Source organism: Idiotropiscis lumnitzeri, chromosome 10 (genome assembly GCF_059441095.1).
Source record: "Idiotropiscis lumnitzeri isolate Australia: NSW breed Sydney's pygmy pipehorse chromosome 10, RoL_Ilum_1.0, whole genome shotgun sequence".
Taxonomy (NCBI): Eukaryota; Metazoa; Chordata; class Actinopteri; order Syngnathiformes; family Syngnathidae; genus Idiotropiscis; species Idiotropiscis lumnitzeri.
Genome location: NC_142400.1, coordinates 9,460,223 through 9,481,127, shown reverse-complemented (window position 1 = coordinate 9,481,127; position 20,905 = coordinate 9,460,223). Strand labels below are relative to the sequence as shown.

Sequence of the window (20,905 nt, the reverse complement as noted above, 5' to 3'; positions counted from 1 at the left end):
GACTCTTTGCCCATGGGCGAAGTGGCATGAGACACTAATTGGCCTTTCAAACAACCTAGAGAAAGATCAAATGCCATTTTTCGTTGGCCTTATGAACTCAGCCTAGCAACAAACTTGAGGGAGACAAATAATGCGAGCAATTATTATGTCCCAGCTAGGGTAACTTTTTAATCGTATTCCAGTGCAGAAGCAGTCCGATAATGATATTTTATGGGTTTATGATAGGGGTTTGTTAGTTGTTTTTTTAGTTTTTTCAAAAACAATTTTTAGTTTAGTTTTAGTATTAGTTTTCATTTTTAAAAAGAAGTGTTTTACACATGATCAACATTAAAAAAAACAACCATGGTAAGTATTGTGCAGTGAAAATTCAACAAATATATTTTTTCAAAACGTTTTGATAAGGTTTACAGTTTTCGGAGTCCACATACTTTGAATCAGAATAAGTGTTGTGCATACCACTTCTAAAGTTAGAGGCAGGCATGTATGCATGTGCCCTAATTATAGTAAAGCTAGGATGCCTTGTCAACTTCTAAAGTTGAGTTGTGGGTAAAATTCCTGTTAAAATCAACCCCAAATTTTTGTTTTCATTTTATTTCTTCCACAATTTTCTTTTTCAATTTTAGTTTTAATGTCGTAAAATAACCTTGATTGAAAGTTGCGCACCTACTTCACACAAGGTCTCATGGGGCCTAGGAAAAAGTTTGTTGGCAAATGAGTGTTTTGCGTGAGGGGTGGGGCTTATTTGCTGCCATTGAACAATGTTAACGCTTTGGGCTGGAAATGATCTGCAGTGGCGCTCCTTCCTGCACCAAAGATGTAAAAGTGAAGAATTGAAGGAGTTGCTCAGGCATTCTACAGTGTTATGTAAGAGGTAGCACGCACTGTCCATGACGGATGATGGCTTGGTTAACATCCTTCTGTCAGCCACTTGCTTGACGGAGTCCATTGGGCAGCCTAGGACAGAACGAACTCTCTTAACCAGTCAGTTAATTCTCTTCCTGTGAGAATGGGTTGGCCGTTGAAATATTTTCTTCACATAAAACTCCCAGGAAAGCATTGTCCAAAAGTCTAAAAAAAAAAAAAATCACTCTAGCTTGAGGACCTGTGTATCCCTGATGGAACATTATTTTGCCACCACCAGCCAGAAATGTGCAAACACACACCCACACACACACACACACCTCATAACGTTTCTTCATTCCATCAAATTCTCCACTCCAGTCTTCCCCAGAGTCCTCACTCCAACTTTCACTCGTGTTTGCACTGTTATCTTCCCTCAGGAAGATACGTCCTGTGAGATCTATAGCGCAAGACCACTGTTACATTTGACATACAGGACTTCTCCGCAGGGATCGTTTCCAGAAGGTTGTCAGACACTCAGGATAATAATCTCAATCTGTTGGGGAATGTAAATATTTCTACATCCCTCCATCCAATTTCTTCTGCTTATCTTGTTCAAACTCACGGGGGAGCTGGAGCTTATCCCAACTGTCTTAAGTGCAGAGGTGTGTACATCTACTGGTTGCCAGTCAATCACTGGGCACATATAGATAAACAGCCATTCACACTCAGTGAATGGATTATGTAGCCGTGAATTACCACAGCATTGGTAGAACATCCAAGAAAGGCTTAGGTTAGCTGCATAACATGTGGACATTCACATATCTTCTATTTTTATTCATACTAAAGAACTCAATACAGTGAAAGTTAAGAAATTTAGTAATTTAATTTCACAATTGAGTTTACATCTAGCTAGTTAGCTAGCTAGCTAGCTATCCGTCTATCTATCCATATATCATCCATCCATCAATCCAGTTTCTTTCAGTAGTCACAATTATCAAGTCACTCCCCTGCCGGGCAGAATTTTCAGAATTACAAATGGCCCTCGAGACAAGAAGAGATTTGCTACAAGCCATGTGTTTTAACTTCAGTTGAGTTTTTGGCAGCAATTGAAAGTCTTTTAGTTATGTTAGCTGCCTAACATGAGGACATTCAGATATCTTCTATTTTTATTCATAATAAAGAACTCAATGCAGTGAAAGTTAGGAAATTTAGTAATTTAATTCCACACTTAATTAAGTTTACATCTAGCTAGCTAGCTAGCTTGCTATATCTATCTGTCTATCGATCCACATATCATCCATCCATCAATCCAGTTTAGTACAGTAGCCACAATTATCAAGCCTCTCCCCTGCTGGGCAGAATTTTGAGAATTACAAATGACCCTCGAGAAAAGAAGAGAATTGCTACAAGCCATGTGTTTTAACTTGAGTTGAGTTTGGGCAGCAATTGAAAATCTTTTCAGTTACACGAAGAGTGGCCTGAAAACGAAAAGAACGCAAGAGATGAGATTTTTAGGAAAGAGTAAGTGAATAAAAGGAAGATGGCCCTAAGGAAGAGCCATAAATGAGTCAAGTGGATCTCCTATCTATCAGTTCTATTGGAACAATGCGACAAGTGAACGAATGCCTTAAAGGTTAAACATTAAATGATTTCCCATTTTGCTGCGATCCCCCTTCAGGTAGACATTAATGCCGTAGTTATGGACTTCTGTGTAAAAGCTCCTGCGGGTAATACACTGCGTGCGTGCCATAAATTTAGCTTAGTATGCAAATCCACTTTGTGATCTGAATGGAAGGAGCAAATTGTCAGGAAAGGTGATGTAATGCAACACTATTGGGCTCCGATCTTCTGACCCACTTTAGGGCACAAACGCGACACACACACACACACACACACGCACACGCACCACGTCAAGTAAAGTGATGTTTTCACACGAAGTAGTTACATATGTGCCACGCTTCATTTCTGCACCGTTGCATCTGTGCCGTGTCGCAACTTTGCAAATGCGCTCGCCGTGGGGACACAAGTACTAAATTTGCACAAATTCTTTTCCCAGCTGCTTGGCTGGAAGAGTGGGTTTTGAAATGATAATGAATCAGCGGGCCCACATCTCCAGCGTGTCACCGTGTCGAGAGTGGAAGCGAGAGGGAATAGTAGAAGGCGGTCCTGGAAAGCAGAGGAATTCCTTTTTTGCCAAATGGGGAAAAATTGATTTCAGCCTGAGCTATATTCGCACAAAGCAGAAGTGACAATATAAAAAAAAAAGAACCCAAAATACACTCACAGTCACAGCATTACGCATCACAAGCTAATGAAAACAAATGCAAGATTTGTATCAAAAAAGTCTTTGAACAAAGCTAATAATGCTCACTTTGGATTTAAATGGCAGAGATACACCAATCAAATTAAATGAATAGTTATTTGACAGGATGACTGTAGAATATTATTTAACACACATGGAGATCATTTTTAAAAGTGAAAAATACTGGCTATAGTTTTTGATTAACCTGTCATTTTTTAATGACAACACAGATTCTTCGAATGTTCACCGGGTGCATGGTCATAAAACTGTTCAACATTTCAAATATTTTTATTACAGATGCAATACGTTTATACAATTACTTATTGCTGTATCTTTATTTATATCAACTGAATGTAAACATTATAATACACTATAATATTAATTTAATTTAAATTTAATTTGTGTGATGCAAGTTGAGAAATTGTAACGAAATATGAAGTTTCAACCGGATGTGATTCAAAATCATTTGGTTCACTAAGGGCTAACTCAATTTTTTACATTTTGCAGGGGGGTGAGGCATGCAAAGCAAATTTATTTATACAGCAACATCATTTTTTTTTTCTTACTCAAGACAATGAGCTTAATGTGAGAACGCACCCAACACTTTGCGCATCATGATGAATTATGGCATCAACACCCGGCAGCAGACAAGCGTAGTAGAAGAGTTTCACTCAACTATAGTTTGTGATTCAGTTATCTACAGCAATATGTCATTTTTCGCAAGAATAAAGTCTACATGCCATTGAGTTTGGTTAAAATTTCTGTCAACATGTGTTGCTGCACCGATTTGAGTTAAGATGTCTTTACTTTAAAGCAGGAGAGGGCAAACTACGGCCCGGGGGCCACATGTGGCCCGTTAAACGTTTTAATCCGGCCCGCCAAACTTGAAAAAAATTAAATGAATAAACCTTGTTAATGTTTTATTTTTTTAAATACTGTGGTGTGTCAAAGACAGATATTTTGTTGTAATGGTTTTGTTCATTTTCATTTTAAATGAAATTTCCGATGAGGTGAGGTTGCCAAAACACTCCATGCATCTGCTCCTGGTCCGGCCCCTCTGTCAAATTATAGAACCCATTGTGGCCCGCCAATCAAAAAGTGTGCGCACCCCTGCTTTAAAGCATTGTAACACTGCCACATAGATGCTATTTGTCAACATTATTTATTTTCTGAATATTCTATCAATCTTAAACAAACTTAATCATGAAAAAAATGATGTGAGCCTACTCTTGCTCTCAGTAACTAATTTGGCTTAAAGTTTGAAGAACTCTCATTTTATATAATATGTATCTTTATCTATGCTTAATGTTATTCCACAATGTTTTCAGGTATGTTGAGTGATTCACTTTTATTTTGCAGATGACAAATAGTGCGTGTACACTTTGGCAGAGGTGTGGAGTGATCTTCTTATCTTTGCAACGGCCGAATTGTTGATACAACTCTTGTTTTGAATCATTAGATAGCGAAGATGCATCTGAAGTCGATGACATTTACCATTGCATCTGATTGCTGTTCAAAGTCTGGCCAAATAAAACCATCGTTGTCTTGTCGCCCAAGTGTCAATTAAAACAAACGTAAACACATGGAGTTTAGGGTGTCGTGTGAGTCACACCAAATGAGATAATACACGCTTTTACACACACGCTAACGCACGTGATGGATGGTGTTGATTAGCGGGGTAATAAAAAAACCTCATCTGGCTCAACCTTTACCACCAAGTCATAGCACACAACTTGCTTGTCACATGTTGCTGCACTTCAACACAAAGAGGGTGAGGCAAATGCAGAACGGCAGTATATAACAACGAAGAAGAGTACACTGAACTTCCAAAGATTTCTTCAAGATGACCGTGGCAAGTGGTGTAACAGAAGACAAGCTCGAGCGCGTATCCCTGCAGCCTCTTGGAGGAAGCGGAGCAGCAATGTCAGCGCCTCAGGACCAGGAGCCGCTGTGCATCTTTGGGACGGGAGATTTGGGACGCTCCCTGGGCCTGCGTCTGCTGCAGACCGGCTGCAGGGTGGTGTACGGCAGCCGCAGACCTCACAGCTGCGGCCCCTTGCCTCAAGGAGCTCAGGTGAAATCGGATTCTACGATCGGAAAAAAAATGGATGACTGCGCAAGTAAATCATGATTTACCATGGTGAATGTTTGTGCCGCGCAGGTGATGAGCCATGAGGCGGCAGCCAAGGCAGCTCGACTCATCTTCATTTGTGTTCACAGAGAACATTACACATTCATGGAGACGCTGGCACCTTATTTGGACGGAAAGGTGAATTGATGGCCAATGTGTTATGTAATGATGTCACGCACTTAATATTGATAATCTTGACTTAGCAGCTGTTTTACATAAACAACATGAATGATTTGCCAGCTCCTTAGATTCACTTTAAAATGAAATTCAAGCTCTGCCGACTTTTGTGTACCACATACTGCACCTCCAGTAGCCACAATAGATGCAGTTCCAACGAGTTATAATATGCTTTATCAAAACATCTCACAAAGGCAATGCTTCGCAGCTGTACGAAAGGTATTAATTTGTTATTAATATGTTATTAAGGTACTGATTCACGTTAGCAATATCATGGTAACATTATTTAGTGACATGTTTTTATTCACCGCTGGCCGTTTAAATTGTGCTTTATGGTGCGCCCAAATATGTGCTATGAGTATAGAATTTAATTTTTTTCCAATAATAAACATGCAAAAATCACCTGTTCAAAATGCTGCTGTGAAAATGTCCTGCTTTTAAATGATTCCGGATTATCACGTGCATTTTGTATAAGAGCACCATGTGTTGTACTGTGAACATAACATTTGGAAAAATGATGTACTTCTCTGTCTATCTGTAAGGCAAATTATGTCTTTCACAGGTGTTGGTGGATCTCAGTAATAATTTGAAGAAAGACATGTATGCAGAAGCCAACGCTGCCTACTTGCAGAGGTAAAAGACTCACATGGACTTTCAAATGAAGATTTTGAAAAGACATATCCAGTATTTTTGTTTCCGTTTATCTTTTGTATGATTGAAAGTACAGAATGAAATACAGTAGTTGGAAATTTCTCCCAAGAAAAAAAAATATGCACATTTAAATTATTGTTGTTATTGTAATACCAATTTTATGCTATTTAAAAGAAGATCAGGATAATAGTTTAGTATTTTTTTCTAATTAGTTGTGGAGTAGTAAAAAGTATCTTTCTAGGACTGTGTAAAAAAAGTAAAGATATTTAACGGAAAAAATTAGATAATAAACATGCAATATTACAAGTAATTTTTTTATGTTCTATTTTTTTATGCATGATTTTTATCCAGTTTATAATAAGACGGGGAAAGGTTAACACAGAAACATGTATTTTTTGCCTTCTGTCAAAACAGTTAATATAATTCTAATGAGTGAAAGACAATTTTTTTTTATTTGTTAAAAATACTTCCAGTCGATGATGCAACAAAACCAACAAGGATTTAATTGCATCACCAAAAAAAATCTCCTCAAATTGGGTGTGGTGGTTGTGCTTTATTGTACTCATGGTGGAAATATCCTGAAATCCCACTTAGAATGTAAGACATCTAAAGGCACCCACTGAATCCTGAAGAAACGAAACCACCTCCTTCACCAGGAAAGCCTGCTGAGTTTCGATTTAGTCGAAGTGGAGACATTGATTTGTGACACTCAGACCCCTCTAGTTCTGTTTCTTCACCCCCCCTTTCTCTTTTTGAGAGGGGTGTTGAAAAATGTCAGCTAAAGTAGTCTTTGCTGTGTGTTCTCCAGACTGGTCCCTGGAGCAACTGTGGTGAAAGGTCTTAACACGCTGTCTGCCTGGGCTCTGCAGAATGGTCTTCTGACAGGAAAACAGGTAAATTGGGAAAAGAAAAAAAAAACTTTAAAGGTGTGAGCTGAATGGAGAAAAAACAGAGGCAGCATTCTGGAACACAATGGCACAGACGGTATTGTAAAGGGGAGGGAGCGCAAGGTCAATTTCATTCAATTCATTAGCAACAAGTCCTTGAAACAAATTAGAACATAATCATAAATGGCTGGCGTGTTCCAGTACAATCTGTTTTCATGAAGTCCAAAAGTCTTATATATGACTTGCCAATAGGAAGAAAAAGCCGGATGGGTGCAGTGCCTTATTGATTCCGTCTATGCTGGTGCACGTTATTGATTTTTCCATGTTTCCGTATCAATGTTAGCGAAAATGAGGGCAGTATTTGTAAAAACACACAAGCTAACACACTTTATGATGTTACAAAGTTGAAAGACCAGTGTTTATTGCAGCTTCCGCTTCGCAGCTACAAAGGGAAACACAAACATGTGGGAACCTCTGGAGACCAAACCTGAATCTGCCTCAAATCCTCTGCAACACAAACAATGCGTGCATTCACACACACACACACACACACACACCTACACACATCCACAAATATCCTTTCACATGCTCACAGTGCTCTATTTTCTTTTAAAAAAGGTAAAGCGTGGTAACCCTCTATTAGTAAATGTGTAATAACTATAGTTCATGGTGGATGAGTCAATCCTGGATTATGCGTAATCTAATTTACAATTTAATATTTTAATAAAAAAATAATCTCTTCCAGCATCGCCATCATAAAACTGATAGTGACTGTTTTAAAGAATGTATAGGTACAAAGGAACGTTTGCGCCATTGTGGGAGTGAACACAGCAGCCCCCCCCCCTCATTATCTTTAAAGTAAGTCCAGGAGAGGTGCGCACGCAGTCTTTGACATTGAGGAAGCGGAACTAGACTCCCTGGAGTCCAAAGAGAAGATCAAAATGTGTAAAGCATGTTTAACAACCGTCGTCATATTTATGAATGAAGTCCAATAACATCCACCACACATGTCAGCAGAGCTCAGAATCTGTCTCCCTGTACCTTGATCAAGTCCAAATTGTCATAACAATATACGTAGACCTGTTGTGAGCTAGTTTAAGATCTACTTACACTCACCAAATTGTCAGATGCGTTCAGGTCGTGAAAACCAAAACGCTTTAACTGTAATGCCCAGCGAGGCGCAGCACAGTCCACCATATTCCCGAACAAACTAAAGTCAACTTGCCCCGCCGGCACCAAAATCAAGATGCATCAGTTTTTATGCCAAGCACACCAGAGTTGTCTACAAAAATAAAGCCCATTGTGTCTTGAGCCATATTGTACCAAGAAGCGACGGTCGACGTGTGAGAGTCACAGTAAATTCAATTTCCGGTTCTATCACTGAAATCACACTTTTCCATCACAAGAAAGCACAAATCAATAAAGAAACAGACAAACACACTCTATGCTCAAGGATGGAGATATGCTGAAGTCTCATGGGATATAGGATGTGTCACTTGTGTCACATCAGGTTGGATTTTAGAAGCAGGAGTTTTTATCAGAATCCGCAGGGTGCCACTTAGATGATTTCAATGTACCAGACATTATGAATGTATGAAAAATAAACTGTAGCTCTGCTCATATATTCAAAATGGAAATATTGGAAAAGAATATTGCGATGAACAGATATTTTCACTCATCCATTTCTTCCTCTGCATTTATCCCATCACACACACTGTTGTGACTCACACTGGAGCAAGGGGACAGCTTATGTGGCAGCCAGCTCACAGTTTCGATGTCTTGCTTAAGGACACAATAAACCTGTGTTGGAGTTGTATGTTGTGATCTGTATCGGCCGATAATACCACTTTTTATTTGACATAATATCATCCCAGTAAGAACAAGTGCGTTATCATCCATCACTAGTGGGGAAAAGATGACTCAACAGCGCCTCTGCTGGTGAGAACCAAGTCATGCACCCTTTTTTTCTTATTATTATTTTGAGCAATAGTTAATCCCACAACAGAAAATTATAAATCATCTAAATAACAATTCAGTGCATGTGTTAAGCGTAAGTAATAGCTTTACGATTCAAATGCTTCTTTTTTATGCGCGTGTGTGTGGTTGTGTCACATTTACATTCCGATGGAGATTTAGTCTGTCGGCTGTCCCCCGCTGTTATGGTGCAGTAATGTAAGGAGACATGGCTGGCTGCCCGGTCCACTTACACACACCTGGGGGAAAACTGCTCAGTTGACTTGCCTGTCAAACTTTCCTCTCCGTCTCCTCCACATTCACAATCGCCAAACAAACACATTTAACCGTCTTATCTTCGAGCAGTAAGTTTGATCATGTACTCTAGCCTGGCTTGATGTAGAAATAGGTTCTGAGAATGAGTGGTACGTATATGTTGTGTATTTATGCATCACGTGTTTTACACCTGCAAGTGTTTCCTCTTTAGGATACAAAAAAAAAAGCAATATTTTTGCTCACAAGCCTTGACGCCAGAGTGCATCGGGGTGTCATGTGCAGACAGCAGCTTGTGACTCATCTGCGAAATCTTTTAATTATCAGCAACAGCGCAGAACAACAGGCAGGTCGACACCAACATGAAAACAATTCTATTTATTACTACTGACTTTGCAGGGGTTGTTTTAAGAGGGTACATTTTCATCTTTTTTTTATTTATTTATTTATTTTTTATCTATTTATCTATTAGCCCGAATGAACTAGCGTTGTATCCCGCCAGGATACAAGACTGCAAGACGCTAGGTTGAAAAAGTAGTCGCCATCATGATTATTCCCTATCCTATATCTTTCAAATAAAATCTCGTAATTTACATGTTTTGGATTATTGTAATTAACTGATGTATGGATAATTTTGGCCAAGCTAAAACAAAACAAAAAAATAATAAATCAATATATCCTAATGAAGATGATTGACTGGAGACACAAAGCTTTTACAAGCTTTTAAAATTACAAACACACAAATATATTGTGTAATGTATGTCAAACTGAAGTAATTGCTTTATAATTAGTCGTTAACAAAAAAAAAAAATAGAAATTACTTTCCAACATCAAAACGACTTTAAGTCCGTCTAACATAGCCCTCTTAACTAATCCTAAACAAATGCACGGTGTTGGCTAAAATAATTATTCTGTTATTGTGATCAATCAATTTTGCTTTGAAAAAGGCAGAATCGAGTCGTCATTCATTTGAACAACTCTTAAAGCTGGATTTTCTTTTCATTGCAACAAAATTTTAAAATATGACATTAACTTTCCATCCAGGTCTACCTATGTGGCAACAGTGCCGAGGCCAAGCAGGCTGTCGCGGAGGTTGCCACCAAGATGGGCTTAACAGTTTTGGACAGGGGGTCTCTGTCAGCTGCCCAAGAGCTGGAGGACTTCCCCCTGAGGCTGTTCCCTGAGTGGAGGCTGCCTCTCCAAATTGCCGTCGGCCTCGCCGCCTTCTTCTATTTCTACCTGCTCATCAGAGACGTCATCTACGCTTATGTAGTGCAGGGGAAGGACATCTCCTACAGAATCATGGTGTCCCTGGCCAACAAGGTGAAGACTGGCTGACCCTTTTTAGTTCAGAAATGTCTATAGGAGCTTGTAAAACATGTATGGTCATTTCTGGGAGGGTTCCAGTCACTATATCAGCCCATCGAGTGGATTGGAACTGTCCTGTTCAGGTTTTTTTAGAAGACGAGCAGGGTTCATAAGTTCATGCACATGTGGGAGACAGGATAGCGCTTTACTGGACGTTCCCTTCGTATGAGCGGTACTTTCGTTGCTTGTATTTGCCATTTTGGCAGAATCGTCTCCGCCAAGCTGAGCAGTCTGACTCGTGTTTTTGCTTCTCGCCTGATGATAGAAGAATGTCGGTCTCAACTTTGGTGTGTCCAAGTGTCAACTTCACAGACTGTAGAGAACGACTCGGGCGCTGCATGAAATAAACCGCGATGATTAGCCATGATTGAAGTCAGTTGAGACCACACCCACAACGGCGCTCCCTTCCCTCTCTGCTGGTTTGCCCATCCGGCATTCGCACAGAGATATGAGCGAGGCTCATATTGCCTGAAAGCTAAACACTCGACCACACCCACAACGCCGCTGCCCTCCATCTCTGCTGGCTTGCCCATCTGGCATTCGCTCAGAGATATGAGCGCCCTAATTGTTTACAAAATCCACTCAGATGAGCCTCGTATAGCCTTAAAGCTACATGATCGACTGTTTGGGCCGCATTGGCGGTGTCCTAATGACCGCAGCATCTTGTTCATTCCTCAGCCGGCAGGATAAACACATTGGATGACATCGGGTCCATGAATGTGACCTCCCACTCTTCTTAATGTCGGCTGAGTGGAGCCGTATAATAAGCAAAAGAGACTTCAGTAAAACTTCTAGGATGCCAAATAACGGTTCTGAAAGATTCATTCATTCCAATGACAGTCGTTTGGGTAGAGTCACCCTCTTTAATATTTCATTCAATGGTTAGGGAGGCACCTGAAGGTCAAAAGTGCGTGTAGCGGTTTATTTGTTCCAGGCAAAATTATTCAATCTCTTTGGAATGGATGAAAGGACAGCATTGTCTGGGGGGAGGCAACCCGAACAGTCCAGTTGTAATTGATTCAATGCCCTGAGAAAACAATAACTTATTCACAGGAAGGTCACTGCAAACTCACATTTTGGAACACTTTCACCAGAGTGGAATATTTTGAAAAGTCTGTTTTTTGCTCGGGCATGTTGATGAGAAAAGTGGTTGTTTTTCTTTCAACTCTCGTTCTAATTCTAAAACTTTGCTGCCCTCTTTCAGGTGTTTCCCATCGTGTCGCTCGTCATGTTGTCGCTGTGTTACCTGCCCGGCGTTATAGCCGCCTTCTTTCAGCTCTATCGAGGAACCAAGTACAAGTAGGCTATCAAATCAGTGGAAAGAAGCGACTTGCCACACAATGTCCAATGTGCGTTTCTCTCTCTTGTTGTGCAGGCGTTTTCCTAACTGGCTGGACCGCTGGATGCTGTGTCGGAAACAAATGGGACTAGTTGCTTTGGGCTTTGCTTTTCTCCACGCCATCTATACGTTCATTATTCCCATTCGCTACTCGGTCAGACATAAGCTCATCTCCCGCGTGGTGGACGAGGTACAGCACGGTGGTTTTTAGCAGCTCATCTGTACATTTACGGAACAAGAAATATGCCCCTCAACGCTCTTCTTCTTCATTTATCGCTCCCTTTAGATGAAGAACAACAAAACCACCCCCTTTGATTTTAATTATACAGAAGCATGGGGAACGGACTCCTTCTACGTTCTGGGCATCCTGGGCTTCTTCCTTTATGTCCTACTTGGACTGACGTCGCTGCCCTCTGTGGGAGGCTCGCTCAGCTGGAGGGAGTTCAGCTTCATTCAGGTCAGAGCACACTTGTACATCTTTTGTGGAAAAAGAGGGGGGGGGGACCTTTTTGGGGGCGGGAAAACCGAAATGTAGCACCACAGTTTTTTTTTTACCCTGAAAATGTACATAGTTTTTTTAATTTTTTTTTTTATTTGACGTGGACAATAGGAACTTTTTATAGCACCAGCCACTGTCTGTTTGTAATAAAAATATAATCAAGTGCATAATAAAGTCAACTCATAACAGAAACAGTGGGTACCCTTCGCTGGGTTTACGTGTGGTGAAGCACGTTTGAAGACATCCGAGACTTACTCATTGGTTGTCTAGACATTATATAAAAATACAGCATGAGCTTGAAGGAAGAATCATAAAAAGTATTATGATGTGAATAATAGACACATAACTCATGAGAACAGAAGTAGTGGGACGCATTAGCTTGGTCAATTTGTGGTGAAGTTGTTTTGAAGACAAATTAGAATTACTCATTTGTTAACATGTCATATAGGCAGCATGATGATTCACTTAAGCATTCTGCTTGGATTATAATTTTGTATTTTTATTAAAGTTGTTCATAATGGGCCGGCAGAACTGAGTATGGGTCATACAAATGGAACAATTCAACTTTATTAGGAACTCATTGAAATATTCAGGAAAAAGTTGTTGTTTTTTTTTTTTACATATCACCGATAATGAGGTGTTAAATATGTTCATATCATATTAAGAGTATCGTCAGATTTACTGAATTAACCTTGAACAGAAACAGAGACACAAAGATGGCAAAGATTGTCCCATCATTTTTTTTCCCCGCCTAAAAGACAATGCAGTCTACTGCAAATAAAGTTTTTTTTTTTTTAACAGCGTCTCAGTACCATTGTTCTCATCCTGCGATTCCTATCTGTAAAATCTCTTTTTATGCCTTTTTCTTTTTTGATGAGGCCTAATTATTTCCAAGTTTTTATCTGAGTTATCAAAGTGCTGTAAAAGCAGTGCGTCATGGGCACTTTCTTCCCCAAGTGACTAGTTAAGTAACTCCCTCACACAGGCACGCACAATGGATGACCAGTTGCTTTTAGCTCAGCATTTTAAATGTTAAGTTATTCATTAAACTGAATTATGATAGCAGGTATGATCCCACGTGAGCCGATTTGCTGATACAGGTCACGGGCGCGCGTGTGAAAAGGTTGTGCGCACAGATGGACTGATGGGAAAAGATATTCGGCGATGGAGGTCAAGATAATTGATCCTTTGAGTAGGGGGGGGAGAAAGACGACATAACTGAGATCGATTTGCATAGATTATCTTTGTGAGCATGGTTGTCAACAAGGGAGCGTATCACATTTTCATATTCAAGACGCAAATGGCTTCGCAGCTCTCAGTTGTGATTAAAAATACAATCATTTAGTATTCGAATAGGAGGATGCAACTGTACGACAAGCTATGCGGGAGCATCGTGTTCAAGAGTAGCGATTAACGATTACCAAACAACAGGAGGACACGAGGGCCCCCAAAACAATTATTCTGTAACATCTGTGGAAAAAAAAGAAGCCTTAAGAGAATGTTTTCACTATAAAACTTAATCCGACAATTTCTATTCATGAAGTCAGCAGGGGAGTAGTTTTATCCAACGACAAAAAAAAAAATAAAAAAAAACAATCTGATGAGCCACATTTGCGCCGTGTAATACAGTATCGTATTTGTACAATTGTTTGCCTGTGCTTTTGCTCCGTTGAGGAAGAATGGTTCATTTTGGAACTTTTAGGCCAAACTCCAATTAGTCGGTGGGGTCTTAAATGTTCACATCCAATTTGTTGAAGGCTCATAACGATTTTCCATCGAGGAAATACAGTAATCCCTCGCTATATCGCTATTCACCTATCGCGCCTTCATGGATTTTTTTACAGTGCTTTTTTTTTTTTTTTTTAGTAAATCCTGATTGGCTCAGGGGCGTTACTGTTGTCTAGAAGTGAAAAAAGTTAGTTATTTGTAAAAATATTAATTTTATATTAATAATATATATTTTTATATTAATAAAATGTTAATATTTCTATTTCTTAAACACATATTGGGCCTCAAAAGAGGTTTTATTTTTTGTTTCATTCAGCAGTACAGTTTTGCATTGTAAAATAACAGTAAAAAAAAAAATAAAGCTGACTACTTCGCGGATTTCACCAATTGTGGGTTATTTTTGGAGCGTATCCCCCGCGATAAATGAGGGATTACTGTCACGGAAAAAATTAGCATGGCAGCATCAGAAAAAGCCCTGAGAACTGTATAGAATGTTTTCTTATTGACTTACTAATGATAAAATTATTTAACGACCCTTTCATGAGATATTTAGAGAATTGTAAAATTGTAAGTGTCCTTACAATACATTTTTGTTTTGTTTTTGTTTGAAAAAATGAGTCTGCATATCTTGATAATTAATTTCATATATTGTTAAGTTTTTCTTTATCTAATTAAATGCCTCTGTTTTTTTTGTTTTTTGTTTGTTTTTGCAGTCCAAACTCGGCCACCTGACCCTGTTCATTTGCACGGCACACGGTTATATTTACGGCTGGAATAAATTCCTCCGCCCTTCGACATACAAGTGGTACACCCCTCCAGGCTACATGCTGTGTCTGATTGTGCCCTCGGTGGTGCTGGTGCTCAAAATGCTGATCTTGCTGCCATGCGTGGATCGAACTCTCACCCGCATTCGACAGGGCTGGGAGAGGGCCGCGAGCGTGGAGACGGGCGACAACAAGGCTACAAATCTGTGACCATCTGACCTCTGGGGTTCACCTGAGAACAACTTTTGATTAGTTTTGCTCATGCATTCTCCGTGTCTACATTATCCGATCATTTGGGCCATTTGGACGACAACTGTGGCCTTTCAACATGCTAAGTTCAGCCGAATGGACCGGGCGTCGAGGATATGAATCGTTTTTTTCTGAGCTTTGAGAGATTTGATGTGCTTGTTGTTCCTCTTTCACCAAATATGTCAAAAAATAGACTTATATCCCTCGACGACACACATTGTTTGGATAAACAGAGACAATCATTTCCATTCCTCTCCCTTTCCAAAATGGAGCATCCCCGAAGCCGCAGCGTTCTCATTGCCCAAATCTTCCTCCCCCCTCAAGGGCACTGCACACACAAATTTAGAATAAAGTGGTCGCCGCGGTGTAACGCTCTCCCTCAGCTGGTTTGATTAAACACACTTCAGCCAGTCTAAATTGGTGCTACAAAGAGAGACAGGTTTAGCAAACAGAGCGTAAAAACATTACGCTGTGTTGTGGTTGTAAGAATCAGCGCAGTTGTAGTTAATTGTTGTAGAAGAGATATTCCTGTCATTTTCTCGCCGAGACATCATAAATCTGTCTGTGCAACACATCATTGTTCAGTGTGATTGAACACAAATAATCCATGTGTTATGCACCCCCCCCCCAAAAAAAAAAAGATCTCTCCCCAATATCATGTTGAACCTTCCTCCAAACTAAGTAGCTCGTTGAATACAGCACAATAGTCACAATGTCCAAATATTTGTACAGACCGAAGGGATGGTGACACCGGTGCACTAATATCCTGTTGGAGGCAATATTAGAAACAAGAACACTGCTACAGTAAAATACTTTTTTTTCTGTTGAATTACTTTAAAAAAAAAATAAAAATAGAGAAACACTAAATTGGAATTATTTATTGGGTCCAATATACACTTTTCTCTTGTATAAAAAAATCCTTTCATGGATGGCTAAAAACTGCTGAACAAGAAACTAACATTCAGTGCAAGAATGTATTTTGTATTTTTTTTTTCACAAAATCAACTTACTCAATCTATTTTTTATATTATTGAGGTCCTATGTTTGTCCTGCATATCATTCCAAATCCTCAAAAAAATATGAGGTATATTCATGTTGTCCTAAAACATGACTGCCATCTGGTGGTGATGGGTGATATTACAACATAAAACTACAGGCCACCCCTGCCGATTCACAGTTTACCCTGACATGATTGCGCTGGATTAATTGTGTGTGTACATTTTTATATTTCTGTTCTCTTCACAACTCATTCTGTTCACACATTGCAGTCTCATCAAGGCTTGGCAACGCTTTGCTCACAGACACATTTTTAGAAACAAGCAGTTAAAAGATTTACTTACACATATAATTTCACACTTGATAGGTGGCTAGACACTCGAGAGCCCCAACTAATTCTATACAAGCAATTAAAAATTCAATTTTCAGTCATGTGTCGCTTTTAAAATTCCAAAATGTCCAGACTTCTGATCATTGTTGAATGCCTGCGTATTTCCCGATACAAATGCACTTTGTGATGTTTCACCTTCTGTACTCATGGGCCACGTGGAATTTAATTTTTTTTTTAATGATGATGACAAATGACAGGTTATTTAAATGCTGATTCATTTACATTTTTAATCACTCATATGTTAACTTTTTGCATCAAATAATTATTTATAATAAAATATATATTTCATTTGGATATTTGAATTTCATTTTTCTGAATAAATGCCATACCAATTCAATGAATTATTTATTGAGAAATTGAATAAATATCCTTTAATTAAACAACTTTAACCTGTATAAAAAAAAAAAAACAAACACCAATAAATGGAGGAGGGACATATTGCACCTTGCCCACCCTTGCTTTATTCTTCTGTTTCACATCTCAATATGATTGCTTAATTTACATAAAGCAGGGGTGGGCAGATTTTTTGATTGGCGGGCCACAATGGGTTCTAAAATTTGACAGAGAAGCCGGACCAGGAGCAGATGGATGGAGTGTTTTGGTAACCTCACCTCATCGGAGAATAAAACAAATGCATTTAATTTTAAATGAAAGTGAACAAAAGCATTCCAACGAAATATATGTCTTTGAAAAACAACAGTATTGAGAAAATAAAACATTTACAAGGTTTATTCATTTAATTTTTTTCAAGTTTGGCAGGCCAGATTAAAACGTTTAACGGGCCGCAAATGGCCCCCGGGCCGTAGTTTGCTCACGCCTACCATAAAGGCTTACTTTCTCATCGTTTGACATGGTCCTTTCGTGGTCTAAAAATCCTCGATCTGGACTCTCCAATCCATGACATAACATAAATATGTAAAGAGTGAAATTTCAACTTGGATAACATTCAGCATTCCTAGAACTAACACAGGCGTCATCCCAAACTGACTGATAACGTGAATCTACTGCCAAGGAACTATTATGTCAGTCTCCGGAGTAATGAAAAGGGCCGATAAGAGCAGATGAGTCGGATCAGTCGGCGATTTGATCAAGCGTTAGTGAGTGTTGTGTACTCAGCAGTGACAGCTGGCGGGCAGGTGAGGAGTGACAGGAAAGAGAAGATAATCAGATAACAGACGCAGAGGTTGCTTGTGAGGAGAACAGAGCAGCTGTCATTATCAGATTGCCGTTCGCCCCCGAGCAGAACATTTATGCAAAAAAACTTTGTTATCCGACATCTAATAACATTATCTGCTCGCACAATCTGTAATCTCTCATACGCCCGCCCCCAATCTTATATTATCCTCACTTTACCAAAGAACTGATGTTGATTTTTAGGCATTTCCGATTCCATGTTTGTGTGTGCACGCGTGTGTGCAGAGATTTAAACGAGATTCAAATATTGCCCTGGGAAGCGACGAATCTAATAATGCACAGAGAAAGTGTGAAACAAGCTGGCTTACATATTGTAATTTCCACTCGTGTTGGAATTTCACACACCTAGACAACTCTCATACGCATAACACGATTATCTATGGCCTGCTAGGAAAAGTAAATAAACTGCTGCATTGTGGGTACAGATACCCATCTTGTACTGTAATGAAGAACTCACCTTGGACTCATCTGTGAAATGGAAAATAGTATAATAAAAGAAAGAATCTACAACAACCTTGAGTTGTTTTTTTTTTTTTTACACCGTCTGTCTCATCCTTTACAATTTACTAAAATCTACTTTTCGAATCACAAGAGGCCTGAAGTGTATTTATTGGAATACATAAAAGGAGAAAGCTGCTGCTGACAGCATGTTGCGCCTCAAGGCAGCTGCAAGAATCAACATTTAGTCCTATGTTATTGTTGTTGTTATGACTTTTGGCTTGTTCTGCCAGGGGCCACCACAGTAAGTCACCCGCATGATTTGTTTTACAGTTTGTACGCCGAATACCCTTGCGGACACAACCCACCCACTTTTTATTCACACTTGAAATTGACAATGGATTGGTATTGGGCCACGAAGCAGGAATTGAACCCGCTAAAAAACTCTCATGCAAGTCAACTAAAAGAATATCTGGAGACGACTAAAAGCAAATGGAAGCTAATGAAAATGTATAAAGACAAAGAGTTAGCAAGAATCTCTAAGTCAAACCCAACAAAATTTTCACGCGGTGTTTGCAGTATGGCAACTACCGTAGAAGCCGATATTTTTTTCCTAGATTTTGAACCATGCGGCTAACATAAAAAGGTGCGGCTTTTCTGTGGATTTTTCTTTCACCAGTAGGGGCGCTCTATAGTTCGGAAAATACGCTAAATAAATCTTTTTTTTTTTTTATTGGGTCTGTTCTGTTTTAATTAGCAAAGTATTTGCCGTATTAAAAGGCACTGTTTTAACAATCTGTTTATTTAATCATTCTGTACATGCAGGCAACAACAAATTTTTTTCAACATAGAAAACTGCGGTTTATAGCCCGGTGCGACTTGTATATTGTGTTTTTTTTCTTTTGTTTTGTTTTTTTAGAGTTGCTGTGGCTTATATACAGGTGCGCTCTGAAAAATATGGTAGTTTTCATTAGGCAGTGTAAAACAGATGTAACAGCCAACCAAAATGCAATGAGTATTCCCTGAAAAAAAAACTTAAAAAAGGTTTCAATGACCGCTGCAGTGCCACCAGGATTTATCAATAAATATATATTTAGATACATTGTATTATTTTACAATCATCATCCGCTATATTTAGAATTTTGTCTTTCCCAAAGATTCGACAGCAAAGCAGAGAATGGCTTCAAAATACCTGCACCCCCTCCCGCCTTTATTCTCAACCATTTCCTCTCTTTGTCGAGCTCTGTGTCTTCATTGATAATCACACCCAGTGTTTATGGTTCAGTGAAACTATACATAATAGTATATTGCATGTGGAACTGCAAGACCTGTTCAGGGTGCCAAATAGCACTGATGCAGAAAAATGTCAGTGTGGGAAAACTTTTCAACATTTTCTACTAGTAATTAATTACTAATTAACAAAACATGTAAATGGTAATAAGCTAAAACAAAGGAACAAACAAAAAACATTCACTGCTCTTCTACATAACCAAACTAATAGATACAATCTCAATTTCCTTCCAACAGAACAATGCCCAACATTAAATTTAAATATTTCATGTTTCATCAATATTTCAATACTTTGCTCTAGTTTGATGGCTGGTTGATATTTTCTGCAATTCAGTTTCCTTTTCCCCAGGTGTTCTCTATGTGTGTGTCTAACTTATGCTATTAATGCATTCATGCATGTAAGAGCTAAATGCACACGCCCGCTGTGCATATATATTGAAGTTTGATTTGTAACTCCACCACGAACGTCCCTACCACTCCTTTGCTTCCCAAGAACCTACTTCATCTATTGTCTATCCTCGCAAGTCATATAAAATATCCTTGGGTACTCCTCTGATGGAGCACTTGACACGCTCCTCTCGCCGTGATAGGATGAGATGTTGTAAGAGTCTAAAAATGAGTGCGGGGAAGAATTTGGCAACTCTGAGCAAATGTTTCCCACAGAAAGACTTTAGATGAACTCTGGAGACGGATCAGACGCACGCGAAACTCTTCAGGGAGGTTTTGTGAGTTCACGGTCAGGATACCGTGGAGTCACGGTAAGAAGAAAGACGTTTCTATGCAATTCTGTCACTACAGTGTAGTTTAATTGGAAGTACATTTGACTGGTTGCTGGTTCAGTTCATATGAGAACACCAGAAGATAAAAAGGACAAAGATAACAGAAGCTCATCAACTATCGATAATGAACTTTTTATGTCTCCATTATAGCTTGTTTATGTCCCAATCTATTCTTCCCCTTTTTCTTCCGTTTTAGCATCCGCAAAGATTCTCCACATTAACCTTTTGCTTCTCTGTGCGTTCATGACAAATGTTTGGAGAGGAGGCAGAACGCACCTAATTGACAAAGGTTCGACCCACTCACCCATCCGCTGCCGCTCTCATTGGAATTCAGCTCCACAAGCAGATAATCAGAAACTGCAAATGATTGTGACACTTTTGAGAATTGGGCAGTGGATGTACTGCATCACTCTGATAACTGATCAAGAGTTTGAAAATTTTATGTTTGTACACAATGAAAAAAAAAAGCATTGCACATCTCTCGCGTTTTTTTTTTTTTTTAAGTCACGTTCTCCTGTGCGGCTGCACAATTTGTACATGCCAGAAGGCAATGTACTGTAGATCAAAGCAATCCATGTCTTGCTTTTCGCTGCCATTTGTCGCAAGACAGAAATCATGGGGCAAGCTCAATAGGAAAATAAATAAATAAATAA

The 20,905-nt window shown here is 39.2% G+C and overlaps 1 protein-coding gene across 1 annotated transcript; it reads left to right on the top strand.

Annotated features, from left to right (window-relative positions):
* Positions 1–4,988: 4,988 nt before the first annotated feature.
* Positions 4,989–15,195, top strand: LOC148329053 (metalloreductase STEAP4-like). Its single transcript, XM_088307303.1, has 9 exons — positions 4,989–5,219; positions 5,307–5,414; positions 6,016–6,086; positions 6,913–6,997; positions 10,262–10,540; positions 11,790–11,884; positions 11,961–12,114; positions 12,211–12,381; positions 14,865–15,195. Exons 1-9 carry the CDS (start codon positions 4,989–4,991, stop codon positions 15,123–15,125), a joined length of 1,455 nt encoding a protein of 484 aa, XP_088163429.1. The 3' UTR covers positions 15,126–15,195.
* Positions 15,196–20,905: the final 5,710 nt, after the last annotated feature.